General features: G+C 31.5%; 1 protein-coding gene across 1 annotated transcript in view; it reads right to left on the reverse strand.

Annotated features, from left to right (window-relative positions):
- LOC129938669 (J domain-containing protein) overlaps positions 1 to 25,084 on the reverse strand; it is a 122,730-nt gene that overhangs the window by 53,895 nt on the left and 43,751 nt on the right. The window contains exon 2 of the mRNA XM_056046345.1: positions 3,092 to 3,193. Within this exon, the coding sequence (XP_055902320.1) occupies positions 3,092 to 3,193 (102 nt within the window). The remainder of the gene's footprint in view (positions 1 to 3,091; positions 3,194 to 25,084) is intronic.

Raw genomic sequence — 25,084 nt, forward strand, 5'->3', positions numbered from 1 at the left:
GTAACTTTTTCACTAACTAACGGTCATTAACTTTTTACAACTACTAATGTCTTCCAACTTTTATATATTTTTGTTTTGTTTGAAAATATGTGATTAATCAGTAAAAATGTTGATTTCTTTTTTAGTTTTCTAAGTTCTTGAACACATACTTTTTTAATAATAAGCACACACTTAAAGCGATATTCCTACTCTTACAGTGTGAGCACTAGGAAAAAGAGAGAATATGAAAGGAGATGTCGGTAAACAGTGGTTTTGAATTCCTGAATATTGCAATGACTAGGAAAAATGGAGTGTGGTAACTGGTAAGGCATTACACATTCGCGTAGTACAGTTAAAGAACGAATCTCTGTATTTGGCAGTATGGCCGAAGTTGGACTCAAGGGTATACTGATGAGTATTCATAGAAAAGCGATTATAACGGTTGAACTGTTTAAAGGGAGGAATGCAGCTGGCTATTTAACTAGAGCATAAAACGTTAAAATAACGTTTAAATAACGTTAAAAAGGGTCAGACAATAGACCTTACAACGATGTTCAAGCGAAGTTAATGAACTTATGATGATATTATCACCTATCAATTTAAATGCTCTACGTGTAATACTATCCAATAGGCTTAAGTAAGTTGAAGGAGCACCTGCCCAGAGGTGGGAGTTATACTCAAGCTTTGGACGTATATAAGTCTTGTAGATAACTGCCGGATCAGAAGGGGTAAAATATTTCTTGCATCACCTAAGGAAACCCAAACACCTTGAGTCATTGCGTATGGGATCGTTTCACAACAGGTTGTTACTAACACACATACCGAGAATATCGAGATGTTCAGTCTCATTGATGCAAGTGCCATCCATGGATAATGGCAAGGGGGGTCTAACCTGCTGTAACGATACAAGACAGCATTGGGTTTTCGAAGCATTAAATTCCACGCTGTTGTTTAATCCCTATTGAACAATGACATTCAGGTATCAGGTCGGAATTTAATGAGCTTATCTTATTTTGTGGTTGCAGTTCCACAGCCGAAGAAGAGGAACGTGAATCTGAAAACGAATATGAAAAGCTCAGACTACTATCGTCAGCGAAACAATGTATTGGGTTATGTAGATGTTGCAGACAGGTTACAGGAGATCATTAATAAAAAGAAAGAAAAGTGTTGGAAACAGAACAGAACCATGAGGCACACCAGAATTTATTTTATGGATTTCAGACTTGAATCCATCCAATACTACTTGTATTGAACGATCCGAAAAGTAGTTTCTAATCCAATGAAAGCAGGGATTCATAAGCATTTTCCATACAAAAAACCTGATGCCAAACCCTATCAAATGCTTTTGAAATATCTAATGCAATAATCTTACTTTCTCCAAAGCTAAGTAAAGATTTGCTACACTTTTTGGTGAGATGAACCATGGGATCACCAGTGGACCTATTGCTTCGAAAGCAGTACTGACGGTCGTTAAGAAGCTTTCGATCTTGAAGATATTTTTTAAGCTGATAATTAATCAGCGTGTCCATGACTTTGGAAAGAAGCGACGGTAGTGCAATCGGTTGGTAATTAGAGGCCTTTTTTGGAGATGGCTAAACAAATGCAGTTTTCCATCCTCTTGGAACGAGCCCTGAGGAGTCATCATTAAAGAACACCTCTTCAGAATAATAGCGGGGATACCATCGGGACCAGAGGATTTATGTGTGTTAAGACCTCTAAGGCCTCTTGACACAATACGAGTGAGAAAAAAGATTGGTCCTATAGAATCACTAACTAGCTCAAGTACAGGCGGAGTCATAACAATCACTTTCTTTCTTAAAGGGAGAAAGATAAAAATTATGTTATGGTTTACCTCTCTTGCTCTTCAATGTTGTTGCTCAAACATTAGAAAGCATTTATTCACTTAGTCATTTTGTTTTCCAAACTCACCAATTAACACACATAATGGCATCTAATATCACGTACCTAAATAAAACGGCCACCGTTCACTTGGTTCAGAAAACGACAACCAAAAATCTATTAGCCAAATTACTTAACACAATATTTACTGAAAATATTCTTTGTTTGAAGCTGATTTTTCCTTACTCAAAAGAACATGACCTTTTGCGGCAGCAACTTTGATCAGAAGTTTTAGGTAGACGATGTGTTTTTGTTGAATTCGTTCTGGAACATTTTTAGATTGACCATCATTTTTATTGAATGGATTATTTCAAGCTTTGGAAAATATTCGTTAATGAATGTGAACGTCAATTGGACAGGCACCAATTAACATAAAATTAAATGGTTTATGTAGACCTAGATGAAATACACTTTCAACAGCAGGATTTCGTTATTTTTAAAACAGCTCAAATTATGAGGGCATTGCCATCTTACTTGGAGTTAGAGTAAACTGGTCACAAAGACCTTGCGATTTACCTCCGAAATGTTGATCATATTTTACACACCCTTTATTTTTGCGTTTTTCCTATGCTTCGTTGGAGCAAGTAAGTGATTGTTAAAGTTTAGGGCGTTGTTTTATCCCGAAAATTTGGATAGTTTTTGACTATGAATTGACATTTGAAAATGCCAAAGTGTGTTGACATATTTTTTTAATAATCATCAATCGTTGAACACCAGAAAAACGCTTCCAAATTATCGAAATTGACTTTGAAAACATTATTCTTTTGGCGTTCATAGCGAGAACTTGAACGATAAAATTGTTTTAAGTTATGAGAATCATTTTTGGTTAAATGGTTCCATTAATGAGGTACATGCAATATTTAGACGTTTACTCTCTGGTGGCATCATCGTTCCTTTTTTCGTTCAAATTGAGAAAGGATCTGTCGTTACGTTGAATGGCAAGCGCTGACGAGTCGATTTGACTGATTTTTTGCATTTAAAAGTTTATCAGCTAAACATCAACGACGTTCCAAAAGAACGACGGCGACGAAGTGACTTGTCACACAAAAAGCTTTTAACACACGACTTTTTCAAAAATTAAATAAATTAACTTCGTGCTCTTTTTCCGGTTAATTTCTAATATTTAAGGAATTTATTATTTTATTTCTAATTGATGTTCATCTCAAGTCTGCTTCATTTAGTACATAAGTCGGTACTGATGAAAAAAACTTACCTTCAATTTCTGAAATTTCCCTTCAGACTCCTTATCACCGCTATTCTTGTCGGGATGAAATTGCAAAGCTAAAATTTTAAATTCAGCTTGTATCTGCTCGATCTGCAAATAAAAAGAAAGAAAACAAACAAGAAAAATGAGAATAATTAAAATTTATCAGAGATAAGCATAAAAAATGCCTTCCTTTTATAAACTGTTTACAAGAAAGAAGGGTTAAAGTAAGCGAGTTTAAAGCAAAGAAACATCATCGCAATTAAAAGACTTTTTAAAATTTACATACAATTAATTAATGTTGAATTTCCTAAGGTATTTTGTCATTATACGATGTAGATTTAGGTCTTTCATTTCTGAATGTTTATTTTGTTGATGTTTAACTATTTCCACGCAATGGATATAATTGCAAGATAAGAATAATGAAACTTAATTTTAATTTGAAGGTAATTTCAAAATGAGCATTAAGGTGTTTTTAAAAAGATTTTGTTAAAAAAAAAAAAAACAGAAAATAAGATAAGATATCTTTTATAGTACAAATATTTAAAACTCTTAGATCTTATCTTTGTCTTTTAAAAAGGTTTGTTTACCAGGATACTGGCAAACCTGATACATTTTAATATCCACTCATGAAGAAAACTAATCGAACAAGATATCGGTGTAAACAAGAAGCTATAGTTGAAGGAAACTTAAAAGCAAAGACCTTACCTCAAAGTGGACATTTTATTTGTCATCAAATAGAGAACCCCAATAATACCATTTTCTCAGAGCTTAACAAAACCCCATCAGTTCAAATCCCTTCTCCATCGCAGATAAAATAGAACTTTTCAAAAGTAACCCAAGAATCGATTTTTTCAAAGGCAGAAAAAAAATAAATATCTTCCAATTGCCATCACAAAATTGAATCTAAAGGAAGCATCAAAGTTCCTATCCCTAATAATCGAAATAAAATAATCCTTACATGTTGTTTTGTGGGGTCTAAGATGAAGAGAGGAAATGGAAACCCATCATATGAACAATAAACAGCATTTTTCTGAGGATTCTCTGAAACCTTAAAACCTTTTGTGGCATCCCCAATGATAAGAAAAACAACAACAATATTCAGGACACCAGATGATGGCTCCTTGTGAGAAGATTTGAAAATTCTATATCGGAAATAATCATTTATCACCACAACTGCTGCGCCGCATAAAGACAGGGTGGTGGGAGAGGGTGTCGTTTTTCTTTGATTTTTCAATAAACTTTATGGTACAACAATTCAAACAACAACAACAATAACAAAAACAATTTAAATGACCAAATAAAACAAATTCTTGCTCTGGTTTTCCACAGAAATAAGGATAGAAAAGTCTATTTTAGGTTTCTTTGGTGAAGAACGAAATAATAATATAAGAAATCTGACACGCCAATTGATTTATCTTTCTGCCTCAAGTTTTGTGTGGTCATTATGTGACGTGTACATGTCCTGTACATATACATCTTAGTCCTTGCAAGTGAGATGAGAAAATGGAGTGTTGGTTAGAACACAAGTATAGTGACGTTGTTTATGTTAAAAGACCACAATTTCTAATGGATAGTTGATGATGGTGACGGGCATGATTATGATGAAATTTCCCAAAGTAAACTAATATTGCTCAACACATCGTATAGAGTGAGGCAATTATTCTAAAGCCAAACAATCATATCCTTTGCCAGGAGCGAGATGTGGTTAAGCTGGCAGTGGACTGGACGGGTGTGGTTGTGTGGCTTATGTGATGTTTTCTACAGCTTCGAGATTAATTTTTGAAATGAGCTCAAAAACATGGACTTTTTCTTAAATAATTGAATGAGATGAAAATATTTCGTGAGAAGTTGATGACTTTTTAACATTATAAGAATCTACAAACATTTTGACTAATTTTTCCCGTACCATACCGGGCAGATTTAATTTTTTATTTTTTTTTTTTTTTTATAATAAACACACACTCAAGGGGATCTTACTACCCTTATTATGCAGATGCACAGTATGAGCACTAGGAAGAGGAGAGAGGGTTTAAAAGGAGATGTCGGTGCACATTGGTTTTGAATTCCTGAATATTGCAATGACTAGGAAAGACAGAGTGTGGTAAGGCATTCCACATTCGCGTAGTACGGCTAAAGAACGAATCTCTGTATTTGACAGTACGACCGAAGTTGGGCTCGAGGGTATACTGATGAGCATTCCTAGAAGCGCGAGTATTACGGTTGAACTGTTTAAGGGGAGGAATGCAGCTGGCTATTTCACTAGAGCATAAGCCGTTAAAATAACGGTAAAAAAGGGTCAGACAAGAGACCTTACGACGATGTTCAAGCGAAGTAAATGAACTTATGATGATATTATCACCTATCAATTTAAATGCTCTACGTTCAATACTATCCAAGAGGCTTAAGTAAGTTGCAGGAGCACCAGCCCAGAGATGGGAGTTATACTCAAGCTTTGGACGTATGTACGTCTTGTAGATAACAGCCAGATCAGAAGGGGTGAAATATTTCTTGCATCGCCTAAGAAAACCCAAACACCTTGCGGCATTTTTGGCGACATCGCGTATGTGATCATTCCATAAGAGGTGGTTGGTGACACACATACCGAGAATATCGAGATGTTCAGTCTCATTGATGCAAGTGCCATCCATGGATAATGGCAATGGGGGTATGTCTCGCTTTAACGATACAAGACAGCATTGGGTTTTCGAAGCATTAAATTCCACGCGGTTTTTTAATCCCCATTGAACAATGCTGTTTAGATCGGAATTTAATGAGCTTATCCTATTTTGTCGTTGCAGTTCCACATCCGAAGAAGAGGGATGTGAGTCTGAAAACGAATATGAAAAGCTAAGAGTACTATCGTCAGCGAAACAATGTATTGGATTAGATGTTGCAGACAGAAGATCATTAATAAAAATGAGAAAGAGTGTTGGAGATAAAACAGAGCCCTGGGGCACACCAGCATTTATTTTATGGTTTTCAGACTTGAATCCATCCAATACTACTTGTATTGAACGATCCGAAAGGTAATTACTAATCCAATGAAGCAGGGCTTCATGAAAACCGAATGCACGCATTTTCGATAAGAGAGCCTGATGCCAAACCCTATCAAATGCTTTTGAAATATCAAGTGCAATAATCTTACTTTCTCCAAAACGATGTAAAGATTTGCTCCACTGTTCGGTGAGATGAACCATGAGATCACCAGTGGACCTATTGCTACGAAAGCCGTATTGCCGGTCATTAAGAAGCTTTAACTTTGACTTTAATTGAACAATAAAAAAAAGAAACATATACATTATTTAAAAAAGACAAAGCTACTCAAGGTACCATTGAAAAAGTCTTCAAAATCCTCCTTGTGTTTTTCTTCTGATACCCATCAAAAATTTGGTACAACTGTACGATTTTGATTGTTCAATTTTTGTTTTAAAAAAAAATCATATTTTTCAAGTAGTTTCGAAAAAATCCTAAACTTCACCCCTTTCCTATTATTTTTAAATTTGTTTTTCTACTTAAAATGCAATATACTTTTCAGGAATTGCAGAACCTGAAATGGGATCTCTTCACCCAATTAATTTTTTGTGGATTTTTTAAGTAAATGTCCTTGAATATTATTTTTGAGTTAATAAGTTTAATGTAAAAGAGTCATACAAATTTTGCAATAACGATTTTCGAAACGCTCATAACATAAATTATATTCTTTAGAAAGACAATTGTCTAAGCTACAAAACTAGTATTATTTTCAGTGGAAAATTTGTTCATATAAAATAAAAGTTTTTAAATGAATTAGATAAAAAACAAAAATCATATTTTTATACATAAAAACATATCTGAAATGAACACTTCAGTAGTACGCCAAAATTTTCAAATTTTCATATTTTTTAAACAAAATTATTTGCAAAGTCTTCAAGGTATCCCAATAGAAGAAAATTTAGACAGCTATATCACTTTGAAGTCTGTCAACTTTGGACATTTGGAAGGTAAGAGCTAGGCGTTAGATCTTTTCGTTGAAAACCATGCCACTTAAATGAAAAACATTATAGCGCCCAAAACAATTTTATTAAAGTCTTGTTGTTGTTATTTTGGAATGTTTAAGGGGTTTTATGAAATTCCAAATAAAAAGAAGCGTACTGTTTTATTGCTCAATGAAATAACGCTAAAATAATACAAATTTTATATCGCCCAGAAATGGTTTTGTTGTCTAAAACTTTTTTTCAAAAGGAAACTCTACAGAGCCCAAAATCAATGTCACATTGCCCAAATAAATTTGAAACAGAAAAAAACAAATTATTAAAATTTAAGATAGGATTGAGGTTGTGTGTATGCAAAGTTTCTTTAAATCCAGATTCTTTCGCACCTACCCCAAATAATATATTGAGCCGAAGAAAGGGAGTTGCTGGTGGGTTGCAGATTTACTACATAAAAACCTTACTTTTTAGCCTAGTGCTTAAACCTATGGAACCCGTCCAAGACTAAACGCCCTAGACAACTTTAAATGACATTTTCAATTTGAAGCCACCAAAATTGGTTCTCCTGCCTCAAACTATCTCTTCAGTCCCTATTACTGAACCGAAGGCACTCGGCCCCGTCCACTGCGAGGACGTCTCGACTGTAAGGAGTAGCTTATATACAGTTTTACGACTGACGTGGTAGATTATCGGAACCGTCTCCCTATCCTGTATCAGCCCTCGATTGTCTAAATAGATAAAAGCTTCGGGTGGAATGTTGTTACTTAAACGTGCACTTTCGTAGAACTCATTGCTGGGGTGCTATGCCTCAACAATTAAGCTGTTAGTTGATGACATCGGTCTCGAAATGTGACCTCTACCAAGCTCCAGCAAGAAATTATCTATTCTATAATGTTGGCTCTGTTGTAAGGAACCTGGTTGGAATACTAATGTTTGTACTCCGACTCTGGTGTTTTGTATTGTCCAAGGCAACGTTGCTGACATTTTCTCTCAAACACACGAATATTTTCCATTTGAGATGGGGCAACGTTGAACTATACCGATACCGGGTAGCCATAGGCAATCATCGGCCGGATAAGGGCCATGTAGCAAATCAACTTCACCCTACTGTCAAGACGGCTGCTAAAAACCAACAATTTTGTAAGGGCTAAGGCTTCCCTAGCTCTGGCCAGAGCAGTACTCATATCTTTGTCGAAATTCTCTCGAAATACTCATGTGTTTGTCGAAATTCAAGTACTGATCCAACCAGATGGCAAGGTACTTTACTACACTTTTATTCGCCAATATCTGTCGATTTGGTCCCATGAGCACTAGATTTTTCCAGTTCTTTCCCGTATCCCATGAGGCTCCATACTAGCAGAGTCCTGAACGGAATAGTTTCGCATTTTTGAATGTTGATTTTTAAAAAAAGTATCGCAATATTGCCGAAGTCACCCTGCAAAAGTGTCTTGATAACCTTCATTTTCCGGACCGTTCTTAACGCAATTAGGTCGTCAGCGTACGCTATTGCCTTAGTCAGATTTGCTATCAGATCACTGGTGTAAATGCTGAATAAGATCGGCGAGTTAACCGCTCCCTGTTGAATACCATTTTTAATATCAAAGATTTTGGTAGATGTTACATTGCCAATTTTGGCAATAAACCGTCTACCATTAAGCATGGCATAAAGCATATACAACAGTGGTTTTCTTATGCTAAGTCTGTTTAACTTTAGATATAGACTCTCTAACCAAACGGTGTCGAAGGCCTTCCCCAAGCCAACCAGACAAGCACCCGTACATTGCCTTTTAGATTTGCTCTACTGGATATCAGAAACAAGCTGAGACGCAGGTTAAATAGTGTCATGTCCCGCCTTAAAGCCGAACTGATTATCCGGAATTATTTTGTTGTTCTCAGCACCACTTGGACAGAGCTCTATTTATAACCTTGTGGATTACCTTACTGATACTCGGCAAAAGACTTATCAAGCATAGATTCGCCGGATTGGAGTTGTCCTTTTCCTTTTCGGCATTTGCCAAGTTTTCGTCATTGAAGTTTATTTATCGTTTTTTTTGTTAAATGTAATTCCTGGCAACATTACCCGCACACAGGAATGGTTGAGAGTTGTAAGTCACTAGGCCCTGGTTCCATACGGACTGTTGCGCCACCCAATTTATTTTTAAAGGCAATTTTAAATTTTGTAAAAAGTAAAGATTTTGTTAGACTCAAAATATTTCACGAACCAATAACGTTAGCGACTTCCATTAAATGTTATATTATTTAGTGCGACGATACAAAAATGATATAATTAAAAAAAAAGCGATATTAATGGAAAAATCTTGTGCTTCATCGATATAGTAAACGAAGTGGATCCGTACAAATGACAACCATAGAAAGAACTCGAAATGTTGCTCGAACTAATTTTATTCAAAGTATTTCTTATTTATCATTCAACTTTCTGTCTATATATTATCATTGTGCAAACCATAATTTGAAAGATGTGGCTTCAACAGTTTGGCTACAATTAACTGTACATTTATCGTCAATCTTTTGAACTCAAAAGACACAATTATAAATCACATTGAGAATCGTTTCTAACAATAGGTTGGTTTGTAAGCGTTTCTATGACTTTTGCATTGATGCCAAATTAATATTCATTACCTAGTTTTTTTATAAAAATACAGACAAGTAGTTCATTTTGGTCTCCCAATTCTCAGAACTTAATAAATTCTTCTGCTTCTTTATCCAATTTTGACCATCACCACCATTTTCAAATGAAATGAATAAACTAAAAATTAATAATTTTATGTTTTTGTTTGATACATTTTAAACTAACATTTATTTTATTTAAGTTAAAACCAACTCAAAGAGTATCAAGTTTTAAATTAAAAATTAAATGTGGTCTAACACACGAGTTACCGCCAATCTGGCTAACACTACCGACTAAACTTACTTATAAACTCATTTTTACACCCTTTTTGATATACCTGTGCATGTTCTGGTTTTCATCTGATTTTATACGTAGGCCCAATTACTTACGAGCCCACTATCTAGCCACACATTTGGAATGTACTATAATTTTTCACTCCTTTAGATTTGAAAATTTTCCTTTTTGTTGATAATTTTTTTACGGGATAAATTAAACAAAAAGGCGGCACTCTTATACAAAAAAAAAACAAACCTCAGCAAAAATGTTTAATTACGAAATGTTTAATGAATGGAGATATCTTCTATGTTTTTGTTTTCTTGTTTCATTTTTATTTGGGCTTTTTATCTTTGTACTGTTTAAATCAACAAAAACAAAATTAATACACAAATTCTTAAGTAAACAATTTGTTTAATTAAAAAAAAATATCTCACGATTTTGAAATGTTTATTTTTGTTATTCAAATAAAAATGCATGTTATTATTTATGTTTAATTAATTACAAAAAGAGAAGAAATCCTAGAAATAATATTAAGACCTCCATACACTCAAAGACTATATTCTTAGTTCATGCCGAGTTCTTTAAATTTAAACAAATATTAACTTTTATATTTTTCTTAATCCAAAAATTAAGATAAAATTCGATCTGCGCTAAATATTCCTTCTTCAAAACAATTTTTAAAAAATAACATAATTTTTCAATGAATTTTAAATTAAGAACAATAAAACACCGTCAGAAGTTTGGCAATAATTGTTTATTTTTATATCAAGTCAATTTAGGTGGTGTTTATATTTTACAGTCGGTTTTTGAACAGTATGCTTTTCAATAGACATGAATAATTGTTTCACAATTTCCTTTCTTTTTTATTGATCTTAAAAGTTTCTTAAATAGTTAATCAAGTTAGATTAAAAATATGAGATAAAATTTTACAATGTCTCTTAATCAAAATCATAAAGAGACTTACAAATTTTAAATTTAATATATGTATGTTTGTACTCGTATGTATGTGTGTTTATTTAGCTTTTCAACTATTTGATTACAAATGATATAAATTTACATTAATTTTTGTTACATATTATATGGAATGGAATAAGAGAGCTTAACATCAAATAAATAATTTAACAATTTTTTAAATAAACTTAACAATATAATTATGTATATGAATGTTTCTACTAATATAATTTACATTTATGATGATACATTACGCTAAGTTTTTATATGCGCTATAATTTTTCGTTTGAAAACGTTTAAATTTAATTCAGTATTTAATTCACTTGGTAAATCATTGAAAGCTTGAAGTCCTTTGTAAAAAATACTGTTCCGACTCGCAGTGTTGTTCTTGCCATAGGTAGTCTAAAATCTTGATTGTTTCTTAAATTAAAGGGTTGCACACTACCAAAATAGTTTAACAAACGTGACAAACAAATCGGCATGAGATTGTTTTTTATTTTGAAAATAAATAGCAAAACATTCAAAAGGATCCTTTCTTTAACATTTAACCACATCAACACATCCAACATATGACATATAGTTGTATAAATATTGCACTTTAACATAATTCTCATGGCTTTGTTTTGAAGTTTTTGGAGTCTATTTAACATACTTTGATTCGACAAAAAAGGACAGATAAACAATATTCAAAATGGGTTTTATAATTACGTTAAATATTTGTATTGGACTTAATGTTAATATGTTTTTACGAATTCGCTTAAGTAGATTTATTTTTTTAACAATTTTCTTTTCAATAAAGTCAATATGTTTATTAAATGTCAACTTATTATCTATGACAACACCAAGATATTTTATATCTGTTACCATTTCAAGATTTTGACCATCAACTTATATATATTATATATATATATATATTTACAGCAGAATCTCCTCTTAAATTATTACTTAAAATCATAATTTTGGTTATAGCAACATTAGTCTTTAATCTATTTGCTCCGAGCCAAAAACTATTACAATCTAAATTGAATTGCATTTTCATTAAGCCATCTTCTAAGTCGTCACATTTTAAAAACAATAAACCATCATCTGCAAATAATGCAAATTTATATAGATGTTAAATAAAAATGTTGCTTAATTAGAACCTTGGGGAACGCCAATATTTATTGCAGCTTCTTCTGATAGTACATTGTTCACTTTAGTTTGTTGTTTATGATTTGACAGATACAAGGTCATCCAGTTTAATGATTCAGCACGAACTCCATACTGTTCCAATTTTTCGAATAAAATTGCTCTATCAACTGTACTCGTATCAAATGCTCGTTTAAAATCAAGAAAACCACATATTATTAACTTCAAACAGGAAGTTATTGTAATGGGTCCGATTTGTCAAATTGAAAATTTTGACATTTCTCGACGTTTCAAGGTCCCTAGAGTCGAAATAAAAGATTTTTAGAAAGATGTCTGTGCGTGCGTGTGTACGTACGTTTGTACGTTCGTACGTTTTTTCGTCGTCCATAGCTCAAGAACCAGAAGAGATATCGACTTCAAATAAATTTTGCTATACAGATAATAAGGCAGAAAGATGCAGAAAGGGCTGTGAAGAAAATTGCAAGGGTGGTTTTTTTACCATAGCAGTTTGAAAAAAATTGAAAATTTTGGTTAACCCTAAATATCTTACGAACCAAAAACGCTAAAGACTTGAATTGAATTTTATATAATATATTGTAACGTGATACCAAACAGGTATATTTTTTGAAAAAAATCAATATAACGGTTTTTTTATAAATAAAAAAAACTGGAAAAAAAATTTGTCACCTCAAAAATTTTATGACTGAAACATGATTTTATCTCCAAAAAAATTGTGTGCAACGAAGATTAATGTTTTTGGCTTCTGGTAAAATTTTGAGAAAAATCGAATTGACAGTTTTTTTTATAAAAATAAAAATCTAAAAAAACCATTACTCAAAGTTCGTAAAAATTGAATATCGATTCAAAAACTTGAAATTTAGGCTTCAAGCTTATTTTATCTTGTAAGATATATTGTTTTCAACATTGTGAAAAATTTTGAGAAAAATCGAATTGACATTTTTTTTACAACAAAATAAAAACCTAAGAAAAATGTATAAAAGTTGGTAAAAATTGATTTTTGACTCAAATATCTTTTCAAAACTGTAAGATATTGGCTTTAACTTACTTTTATCTTTCAAAAAATTTTGTTGTAAGTTTGAAAAAAATCTAATTGACAGTTTGTTTTACAAAAAATTAAAAACCGAAAAAAAATTAACAAAAATTGGTAAAAAATGATTTTCGACTCAAATATCATTTGAAAACTTTGAGATAATAGATTCTAACTAATTTTTTCTTATAAGAAATATTGTTTTCAACATTAGGACAAATTTTTAGAAAAATTGAATTGACAGTTTTTTTACAAAAATTAAAACTCTTAAAAAAACAATACTAAAAGTTGGTAAAAATTTACTTCGGCTCAAATAGCTTTTCAAAACTTAAAAATATTGGATTCAAACTTATTTTATTTTACAGAAAATATTATTTTCGATATTCAGTAATTTTTATATAAAAATCAAACAGTCCGTTTTTTCATAAAAAATAAAATCTGCAAAAAATAGTACGCAAATTCGGTAAAAATTGATGCGAGTACATATAGACAAACTTTTAAGCAAGACAAATCGACAGACGGGATGGGAAGTTAGCAGTGTGGGTCGCATCCCAGCCTCTTTTTTTCCTTTTTGTATCGAGTTGTTGTTTCCAATTTGCGATTACCATACTAAGTGCACTTTCACATGAATGTTGTTTTCTGAACCCGGACTGGTTTTCAATTATCAACTTACTATTTTCGAGAAATGATTCCAGTTGAATGTATGCAACTTTTTCGAGCACTTTTTCATAGAGAGGGAGGGCATTAATTGGTCTAAAGTCTTCCCATTTTTTTTGAGTTCTTAACTTTCGGGATTGGAGTTATTTGAGACACTTTCCAAGAGTTCGGAAACTCACCATCACTAAAAGACTGGTTTATTATTTTCACCAATGGAGGGATTTTTTTAAGACTGTTTGTTACACCTATTATAACAAACAGTCTTAAAAAAAATCCCATAATTATGATTATAATTAAAATGCGCGGCTGGATCGCACGAACTTGCTCCTTTAAGCAAAGAGTCTGTTTAAAAAAGTACATAATATAAGATTTAAAAACATTCCTGTAAAATAAGCTTGTCTTCAAAGATATAAATGCCATTTGATTTGTCAAAAAAACCTCAATTTTTCAATTTGTTTTTGTTTGAAAATCGTTAGACTGGTTTTATTTAAAATAATTTTTTTTTTATATATACAAATTTTCCATTTTTTTTTTTTAATATTTTTGTTATGCAGTTGTTTAGTGATTGAATAGAAATTTAGTCTGGACGAATGGCGCAGTGGCGTTTCATGGCCATCGTTGGTTTACAATTTGTTATAGTTATAAAAATACATAAATATGTAATAAATGCATTGATTCATATAAATGAAAGGAATGTAAACAAAATTTTGTCAAAATAATGCACTCTTTCGGGCTCAAGTACATTATTTTGTCTGGTGAGATGAGAGTGGGTTAAATTGAATGCAAGTAAAATACTTAAATATTGTTAAGGCAATAAAAGAGCTCGTTCAAACAAAAAATATTGAAATCGGTTAATAAGTTGCTGAGAAAATTTAAAAAAAGAATGGTTCTATGAGCGGTACCTTTATCGAGTAATACAAAAATACAATTTTTCTAAAAGAGTCAAGTTCAAAAAAAAATTTAAAGAAAATTAAAAAAAAATCTATCGGTTTTTTTAGAGAAAACTAGACTTTTCGTTTTTTTGACCCAAAAATTGTATTGGGTTAGCTAGTTTTGATCTTAAAAAAAAAAATTAAAAAAGAGCCTGGCATGCGAAACAAACTGATAACTTCCCATCCCGTCTGGCTATTTATCTTGGTTAAAAGTTTGTAGTTTTTCGTGTAAGGTTTAATAAGTTGTTAAATGAATTATTCTTAAAAATTTTAAAATTACCAACAATATTTTCATATAAAGAAATAGTTTTGTTTGAAAATCTAGTTTTGTTAAATAGATTTTTAGGCGAAAACAATTTTTTACCAATTTAAGTAGCATTTCTTAAATTTTTACAAATTGGATCAATGAAATTAATTTGAGCGATATCAAGAACCGAACATCAATTTTTACCAAATTTGCGTACTATTTCTTTAAGATTTTATTTTTTAAGGAAAAAACTGAAGATTTTTATAAAAAAAGTATTGAATATCGAAAACAATATTTTCTTTAAAAAAAAATAGTTTGAAGAAAAGCTATTTAAGTCGCAAGTAAGTTTTTACCAAGTTTTAATATTGTTTTATTGTTAAATTTGTATTTTTTGTAAGAATAACTGTCAATTAGATTTTTTTCAAAATTTTACTGAATGTTGAAAACAATATTTGTTAGAAGCGAAAATTGGTTGGAAGCCACAATCATAAATTATTGAAAAGATATTAGAGTCGAAAATCAATTTTTACCAAGTTTTGTTAAATTTTGCCTAGGTTTTTAGTTTTTCGTAAGAAAAATGTCAGTTAAACTTTTCTCAAAATTTTACGGAATGTTGGCAACTATATTTTTTAATAGATAAAAGTAGTTTAAAGCCAATATCTCAGAGTTTTGAAAAGATATTTGAATCGAAAATCAATTTCTACAAACTTTTATTAATTTTTTTGCTTATGTTTTTATTTTTTGAAAAAAAACTGTCAATTAGATTTTTCTCAAAAGATTTCTGAATGTTGAAGACAATATTTCTCATTAGATAAATTTACTTGGGAGCCATAATCTCAAAATTTGAAAAGATATTTGAGTCGAAAATCAATTTTTACCAACTTTTGTTGAATTTTCTTTTAAGTTTTTATTTTTCGTAAAAAAACTGTCAATTAGATTTTTCTCAAAATTCGACTGAATTTTTAAAACAAAATCTTTTAAAAGATAAAAGCAAATATGTCAGAGTTTTGAAAAGATATTTGAGTCGAAATGGGATTTTTATCAACATTTTGTAATGTTTTTTTGAGGTTTTTATTTTTTATAAAAAAACTGTTAAAAACATTATTTTTTGTTACACCAAATCGTTTTGGAGTTAAAATCATTTTGTATTCGTAAAATTTTCGAGGTGACACATTTTTTTAAAGTTTTTTTTGATTTATAAAAAAAACCATTAATTGAATTTTTTTCGAATAATATACTTGTTTGGTATCACAATACACAATACAATATATTGTATAAAATTTAATTCAAGTCTATAGCGTTCTGGTTCGTTAATTGTTTAGGGCTTACCAAAATTGTCACCTTTTTTTTAAACTTATATGGTAAGAAAATCGCCTACTTGATTTTCTTGAGATCCCTTTGTGCATCTTTTTGCATTATTATCTGTATAACAAAATTTATTTAAAGTCGATATCTCTTCTGGTTATTGAGCTATGGACAAGGAAAAAACGTTGCGAACGTATACGGACGTACGCACATACGGACATACGGACATACGGACATGCATACGGATGTACGTACAAACGCACGCATAGACATTTTTCTAAATATCTTTTATTTCGACTCTAGGGACCTTGAAACGTGGAGAAATGGAGAAAATTTTAATTTGACAAATCGGACCTATTACAATAAACTTCCTATGGGAAGTTAAAAAACGATTAACGCGAATCTGCTCAAAACCTTAACTTCCAAGTTGGAACTCAATCAACCCAATGGTTTAGGCTGTAGGAGCGTGGACAGACAGACAGGACAGACGGACGGAATGCCGGAACCCATCTTAATATCATGTTTGATTAAAATCTCGAGTTCCAAATTTTGCACGAATGCAAAACTTGACATTCCTATTTGTCGCAAGAAAAAATCTTCTTAATATAGATTTTATGGGCGGAATATGCCTCATTTTACTTCGACAAATCGAACCGATTACAATAACTTCCTACTTATTTGAAATAAAAAAATAAGTTGTTGATATAAAAATCAGTTGGCTTTTGTGATGTGATTTGTTTAGTGCTTCTTATGTTGTTTCGAGACATAGAAATATTTGTCGGTTTCAATTTCCGAAACAAACAATTTCCAATATACATTGTGTAATGTTTAGGTTTAAAGAGCCGTGGGTCTTACTCCTGCTAGTAACGTTCCCTGAACAAATATGTGTAAAATAATAAAAAGAGTTTATATCCTATTTCGTGAAGATTTTCCACTCGAGCTGAACGACCGAAAGACAGTAAAGTGTGTTCAATAAATAGGCTCTTGAGGAGGAAAGGTCAGAGCAAATGATTCAAAATTGAATCAGAACCTTAAAGATGGAATTTGTGATGCATGGATGATCTACGCAAATATGAGAATTCATATTGGAAAGGATATGATTTGGCGGATATCGTGTATTATTGTTATTGACAAACCTTCTTCTTTATAATGAATAAAATACCAATTTTCTAAATGAAAAGCCCTTTACTTAATAAATTTAGAGATATAAAAATAATCTATCATGTTTTTTAAACACACCCCATTTCATTTAATCTGAAAAATACTCGTATATTGATATTTCAAATCTAGTACATCTTAACAAGAGTCCTTCAAAATATATATACCCAAAAAATACCTCACTATATTTTCATGATTCATAAATCAAACAAGTCAACCATTCAATCTTTTGCTATTTGTTGGGTAAGCAAAAGTTAACCCTTTTATTTTTTTTTCTTGAGGAAAAACAACACTCAAAAGCAAAACCTAATTTAAATTCAAAAGCAAGTGTTGTTTTCGGTCTTGTTGAATCAGAACCTTATACCTTACCTATACATAATTTTAATATTTTAACTTTTTCATTGAATTTTTGAACCCTTTCTTAAAGAAAACAAAAAACAAATACTGCCCCACCTACCGTCAAGCTCATAAATTTATATGAGATTCGGATATGGGCTTCTTCAATGAAGACAAATATTGGACGGGTGGGTTTCTATACTTTCCTTGAATTTTTTAACATAAAGACAGAATAAAATTATGCTACGAGGAGTACAAAATCTGTCTAGTCAATAAATTTATAGGTACTTGAACTAGTGAAATTTTAGGTCCAATGGAGAAAAAAGTGGATTTCGTTATTCGAAGGGGCAAAAAAATAAAGACCAAGGTTAACTGAAGACCAAATATTTTTGCCTTCAATTTTTTTAAAGCACAGTCACGTTTCATCTCAAAAATTTACTTAATCCAAAAAAATAACTTAAGAAAACAAAAGAAACTTAATTCATCTTCTTTATTTTTTTCTTATTCCTCCAAAAACATATATAGTCTAGTCTCATAGAAGATAAAGTATGATAAAGTTGCAGTAGTTGAGTGATGTGCTAATGTTTTCAAATAGAGAAAAAGATAGATTATTTTTGTTTTCCTCTCAGACAAATCTAAAGAAAAAACAGCTCCACAGACAACTGAACACCAGTGTAGGGACAGTACCAACCTACGCTCTTTTTCTAAAATAATAAATCCTTTTTATGTTGAGATGAAAATTGTAGAAAATAAGGACATTCCAACACGAACTATACACGAGGATGCTACATCATTGTAAGTGCTTAGATGAAAAATGTTAACTGTCACAATTTGCAACTACGCTTTCCTGTCAAGCAGGAGATTGTGGCAAAAAGTTTTGTTTGACTTAGAGAAGAAAATAAAAACGAAAAGAAAATATAAATTGTGCTTAATTGTTCAAATTAAAAATGAAAGAAAAATCTTTTGAATTACAAAAATTCCTTTTTAGGCAAAAATGATGATATGAATGAATTGAAAGGAATGGATTCACCAGAGACTAAATGATTTCAGCAATTTACTTTTAATTGACAGTGCCTAGAGACAATCCTGGAAGATGAAACTACTTTACACTACGGGGCTACAGTGTGCGGTTGAAGTGCGTCGTCGTCCTTTGGGAGGATACTCTTTGTTTCAGCTTTGGTGTAAACGAGAATTCTCTAGTTTCAATTTTTATAAAAACATTTTTGTGTGCTTTCTTTATTTAGTTGTACAATAAAAGACACATCTGCGATGAGACTTTGATCATTTGCAATTCTTATGACGTATCAGCGATAAGCTCCGAATTTTAAACTCGCGTTTTACGAATCAAAGAAAACTTATAACTTTTGGTTTGGAGTAATGTAATTTGGTACAGAAATAGAACATACAAATAATGAATCAAGCATTTGAAACTATTAACATAGAGCAGAAAGTGTGGTATGCAATTGCTATCAATTATATAAATTTTTTTAAATCACTTACGATTTTTGCAGAACCATTAAGTTTTAGATTAGATAATTTCATTAAATTTATTTTATTTTCAAACTATCAATTAACATTTAATTAGATTCAAAAATCTGTTAAGGATGGCTTTGCAATATGCCTGATTGACGTAATTTACTTAAAGTTACTGGTATTGCAAAGCGTGCAAATTATTCTAAGATCGTGTCAGTACTGCACGAAGTTCAATCTTACCAACTCTCCTCTTATATCTTAAATATAGCCGATATTAACTTTTAATTAGAATCAATCCTAAATTAGTTTCTTTCACAAAGATCGTGTTGAAGTATGCTGTATGTGGCTTTAGGTCCAGATGAAGGCGCATCATAGTAACATTCAAGTCTATATTTTTTTATATCTAATTTGGCGATGAGATTATGAAGTGCATTTTTGACATCTCTTCGATTGCATGACTACACTTTGAGGGTAAAATTCATATCACAACATTCACCCAGATTTTTTTTAATCTCTCGAACAAAAGACTCTCCTTTTGAATAGTATACAGAGCTTCAAATTTTGTCAATTTTTGATCAGGCATGTTTAAATTTCTCAAAAAATAATCAATATGTAGCTTAAGCGTTTTAATAAAGAGTGGAGACAGTATGGGTTCAATGTTTACAGCATTATAGATTCGGCTACTAAGGAGTGAAAACTTTGTATTTTGCATTAGGTCCGTTCGCGTACTTTCTGCACTGAAATTCGTAAAAAGACATATTTTAAATAGTGGGGGAAAAATGTTCTCACAAAAAGAAAAAACTAGAAAGAAGTAAGCGAATGGGGGAAAACAAAAAAATTTTCCACAATTTGACTTTTTTTTTATAATAAGCGCACACTCAAAGGGAGATAGTGTGAGCACTAGGAAAGGGAGTGAGAGTTTGAAAGGAGATATCGGTGTTTTACTCAAGCTTTGGACGTATATAAGTCTTATGAATAACAACCAGATCAGAGGGGGAGAAAAATTTCTTGCATCGCCTTAGAAAACCCAAACATCTTGCGGCATTTTTGGCGACATCGCGTATGTGATCGTTCCACAAAAGGTGGTTAGTGATACACATCCCGAGAATATCGAGATGTTCAGTTTTCTAGATGCAAGTGCCATTTATGGTTAATGGCAGGGGGTATATTTCGCTTTAACGATACAAGACAGCATTGCGTTTTCGAAACATTAAATTCCACGCGGTTTCTTATTCCCCATTGTACAATGCTGTTTAGGTCGGAATTTAATGAGCTTATCATATTTTATCGTTGCAGTTCCATATCCAAAGAAGAGACTGTGAATCTGAAAACAAATATGAAAAACTAAGAGTACTATCGTCAGCAAAACAATGTATTGGATTAGATGTTGCAGACAAGAGATCATTAATAAAAATAAGAAAAAGTGTTGGAGATAAAACAGAGCCCTGGGGCACACTAGCATTTATTTTGTGTTTTTCAGACTTGAATCCATCCAATACAACTTGTATTGAACGATTCGAAAGGTAATTACTAATCCAATCAAGGAGGGATTCATGAAAACCGAAAGCACGCATTTTCGATAAGAGAGCCTGATGCCAAACCCTATCAAATGGTTTTGAAATATCAAGTGCAATAATCTTACTTTCTCCAAAACTATGTAAAGATTTGTTCTACTGTTCGGTGAGATGAACCATGAGATCACCAGTGGACCTATTGCTACGAAAGCCGTATTGCCGGTCATTAAGATGCTTTCGATCTTCAAGATATTTCTTGAGCTGATAATTAATCAGTGTTTACATGACCATGGTTTTGCCAGCAATGAAAAACACCTCTTCAGAACAATAGCGGGGATACCATCCGGACCAGCAGATTTATGTATGTTAAGATCTTTTAGGACTCTCGCTACAGTACGAGTGCGAAAAAAGATCTGCCCCATAGAATCATTAACTCGATCAAGTACAAGCGGAGTCATAACACTCACTGGCAGCGTTGAATTGGCGGCGAACTGCCTAGCAAAGAGATTTGCTTTCTCTAAAGAGCTAACAAATTGAGTGTCATTTACAACGAGCGTGGGAATTGAGGAAGAGGAAGAATTCCTCATGTTTTTTACAAATCACCAAAAATTTGTACTGCCTTTGGGAAATTGCAGTGTTTTTTGCCGTAATTTTTTGTCATATAAAAATTTGGTCCGTCGAATATGGGCGTTGCAGGTCTTCCTGGCTTGCTTGAACTTATTCCGGTTTTCCTCAGTTGGATTGGCTTTAAAACAACGGAAACTTACCTTCTTGACCCTTATAACCTCTTTACAGCTCGCATCGAATTATGCGTTTTTCTTAGGTCTGATGCTTTTAACCCTATTCGGGATAAAAGTTTTCATTCCCAGGAGAATCAAACTTGTGTTCATATCAGCGCTGGCGTCAACGTCACTATCGAGGAAGCATAGTGACCAGTTAAAGATCCTTAAGTAATTATTGAGATAGCCCCAGTTGGCTTCCTCGTATTGCCAAACGGTTCTCCTAGGAGCTCTTTCTTTAACTGGAGAGTTTTTACACGAGAAATTTGCTGATATGACACAATGGTCAGATGTACCTAGAGGAGATAGAACACTAAAAATAAAAACTTTATTAAATTGAAATTTGAAAATTGCAATCTTGTTTCTGTTCACAAATCAGCCCAAAGAAATTTCTTGGGCTAAAATTCGTACGTTAGAGAAATATTTTAGTTTCTTTTACGGAAACCTACAAACAGGATTTAGTTAAATTTCGTAATTTTTCGTAAAATTAGAATGTTTTAGAAAGGTATACAAAAGGACCTATTATGGGAAACAAGATTATGGGGAAAGTATCTTATTCAAGTAGCTCTTATTGATCTCTTGGCTTTAACTAGTTTCTCCTTAAAGTATGAGAAGACTGACTACAGATATAATCCTGTGAATTGAAGTCCTAAGTTTTATTTTTTAACAACATTGCCACATACTAAATCAAATACAAACAGATATTTTAAAACCAAATCAAAGTAACAGTAAGTGAATGTTAAGAATTTTTTTGTAGAATTTTTAAGTTTTAATTTTTATATACAAAGTCGATACAAAAATAAGTTCCAAATACAAATGGGTGATTTGTTTGCTATTTTCTTGTTGGAAACTCTGGTTTTGATAGCTCACGTAAGTTTTGTGTCTTGTGTCACTGTCAAACATCTTCAATTTGTTCTATACTTTAAGCATGCACCATCTTGCAAACAAATAACGCCTGCGAATTACTGAATTTTCTTATTAAAATGAGTGCTCTGTTAAGAAAGCACATCGGGCGCTTCTTTGATTTTATGGTCACTTTATGTGGCCTTCTTAGATGAGTTGATGAAATTTTGCACCAAATTTACATTATTAGACATTTAACCACCAACACGCTTACGAAGAGTGCCAAAATTGCAAATATTGCAGCTGTATCGGACAATTTTAGTGATGATCATGAATTATGAACTCGTTGTGGTTCGCAGAAATTTAATCTTTGCCAATCCAATCTTCTTAATTTTTACCGAGTATAAAACTACTTTTTAAAACCAAAGAATGTACATCTGGTATCTTATTATTTATGAATAAGACAGACAATCCTCGTTTTGACTTTCGCACAGTAGATAATGTTCATGTTGTCAAACGTTTGGTTTCTGTTAAATCAAATACGGGTCTTATTTTAAAGCCAAAATAAAAAAGAGGCTGGGATGCGACCCACACTGATAACTTCCCATCCCGTCTGTCGATTTGTCTTGCTTAAAAGTTTGTCTATATGTACTCGTATCAAATTTTACCAAATTTGCGTACTATTTTTTGTAGATTTTATTTCTTATGAAAAAACGGACTGTTGGATTTTTATATAAAAATTACTGAATATCGAAAACAATATTTTCTGTAAAATAAAATAAGTTTGAAGCCAATATTTTTAAGTTTTGAAAAGCTATTTGAGTCTAAAGTAAATTTTTACGAAGTTTTAGTATTGTTTTTTTTAGAGTTTTATTTTTTGTAAAAAAAACTGTCAATTCGATTTTTTAAAAATTCTACCAAATGTTGAAAACAATATTTCTTATGAGATAAAATTACTTTGAAGCCAATATTTAAAAATTTTAAAGAGATATTTGAGTCGAAAATCAATTTTTACCAGTTTTTTATTTTTTGTAAAAAAAACTGTCAATTAGATTTTTTTCAAACTTTAACTGAATGTTAACAACAACATTTTTTGAAAGATAAAAGTAAATCAAAGCCAATTTCTCAAAGTTTTGAAAAGATATTTGAGTCGAAAATCAATTTTTACCAGCTTTTATAAATTTTTTTTTAAGTTTTTATTTTTTGTTAAAAAACAGTCAATTCGATTTTTTTCAAACTTTAACTGAATGTTGACAACAATATTTTTTGAAAGATAAAAGTAAATTAAAGCCAATATCTCAAAGTTTAGAGAAGATATTTGAGTCGAAAATCAATTTTTACCAACTTTTATAAATTTTTTTGTAGGTTTTTATTTTTTGTAAAAAAACTGTCAATTCGATTTTTTTCAACATTTTTCAAAATGTTGAAAACAATATTTCCTATAAGATAAAATAAGCTTGAAGCCTAAATTTCAAGTTTTTGAAAAGATATTTGAATCGATATTCTATTTTTACGAACTTTGAATAATGTTTTTTTTTAGATTTTTATTTTTTATAAAAAAAACTGTCAATTAGATTTTTCTCCAAATTTTATCAGATGTCAAAAACATTATTCTTCGTTGCACAAAATTGTTTTAGAGATGAAATCATATTTCAGTCGTAAAATTTTGGAGGTGACAAATTTTTTTTTCAGTTTTATTGATTTAAAAAAAAAAAACCGTTATATTGATTTTTTTTCAAAAAATATACCTGTTTCGTATCACGTTACAATATATTATATAAAATTTAATTCAAGTCTCTAGCGTTTTTGGTTCGTAAGATATTAAGGGTTAACCACCCACGCAATTTTCTTGAGAGCCCTTTCTGCATCTTTCTGCCTTATTATCTGTATAACAAAATTTATTTGAAGTCGATATCTCTTTTGGTTCTTGAGCTATGGACGACGAAAAAAACGTCGCGAACGTACGGACGTACGGACGTACGGACGTACAAACGTACGTACACACGCACGCACAGACATCTTTCTTAAAATCTTTTATTTCGACTCTAGGGACCTTGAAACGTCGAGAAATGTCAAAATTTTCAATTTGACAAATCGGACCCATTACAATAACTTCCTATGGGAAGTTAATAAATAAAATGTGATTTATATTACAAAGGGTGTACATTTTGAATATTTTTCCCCGATTGAGTTGAACAATGAATTTATTGATCAATTAAAATGAATTGCTTATTATGAGTCGTGTAAAATATTTATAACATTATTTCAAATTCGTGAACTGATTTTTTTTACCAATGCATCAGCTTGAAAAATTTAATCATGGACATATTGGAAAAGCGTTAAGACCTTTGCAATTTAAAAAACCAAATTATTCCCCAGTGAATTACATGAATGCACAAAACAGCAAAACAAAATTACTAATCTTATCTAATAATCGGTTCTTCAAAGTATAAAAATGAATTACGATGAAATAAAATACGAAGGTAATTTAGTTCAAAGACCTTTTACCCCTGGAACAATCATTTGGAACTCTATTATTAACTTACATCAATCATTTCCAACAACGTTAACATTAATATTAAATAATCTCATAAATTTTAACGTATGCATTTATCGCTTTAAGAATTATAGTGAACAAGTACTCTTATCGCCGCTGCCTTCGTCGCTCTTCGTAGTCGTCGTTGCATTTTCTAATCGATATTATGCACTTATGAAAATCCGTTTTAAGCGCGTTCTATTTTAATATCCTTATAGT

The sequence above is a fragment of the Eupeodes corollae genome, chromosome 1, assembly GCF_945859685.1.
Source record: "Eupeodes corollae chromosome 1, idEupCoro1.1, whole genome shotgun sequence".
NCBI classification, from domain to species: domain Eukaryota; kingdom Metazoa; phylum Arthropoda; class Insecta; order Diptera; family Syrphidae; genus Eupeodes; species Eupeodes corollae.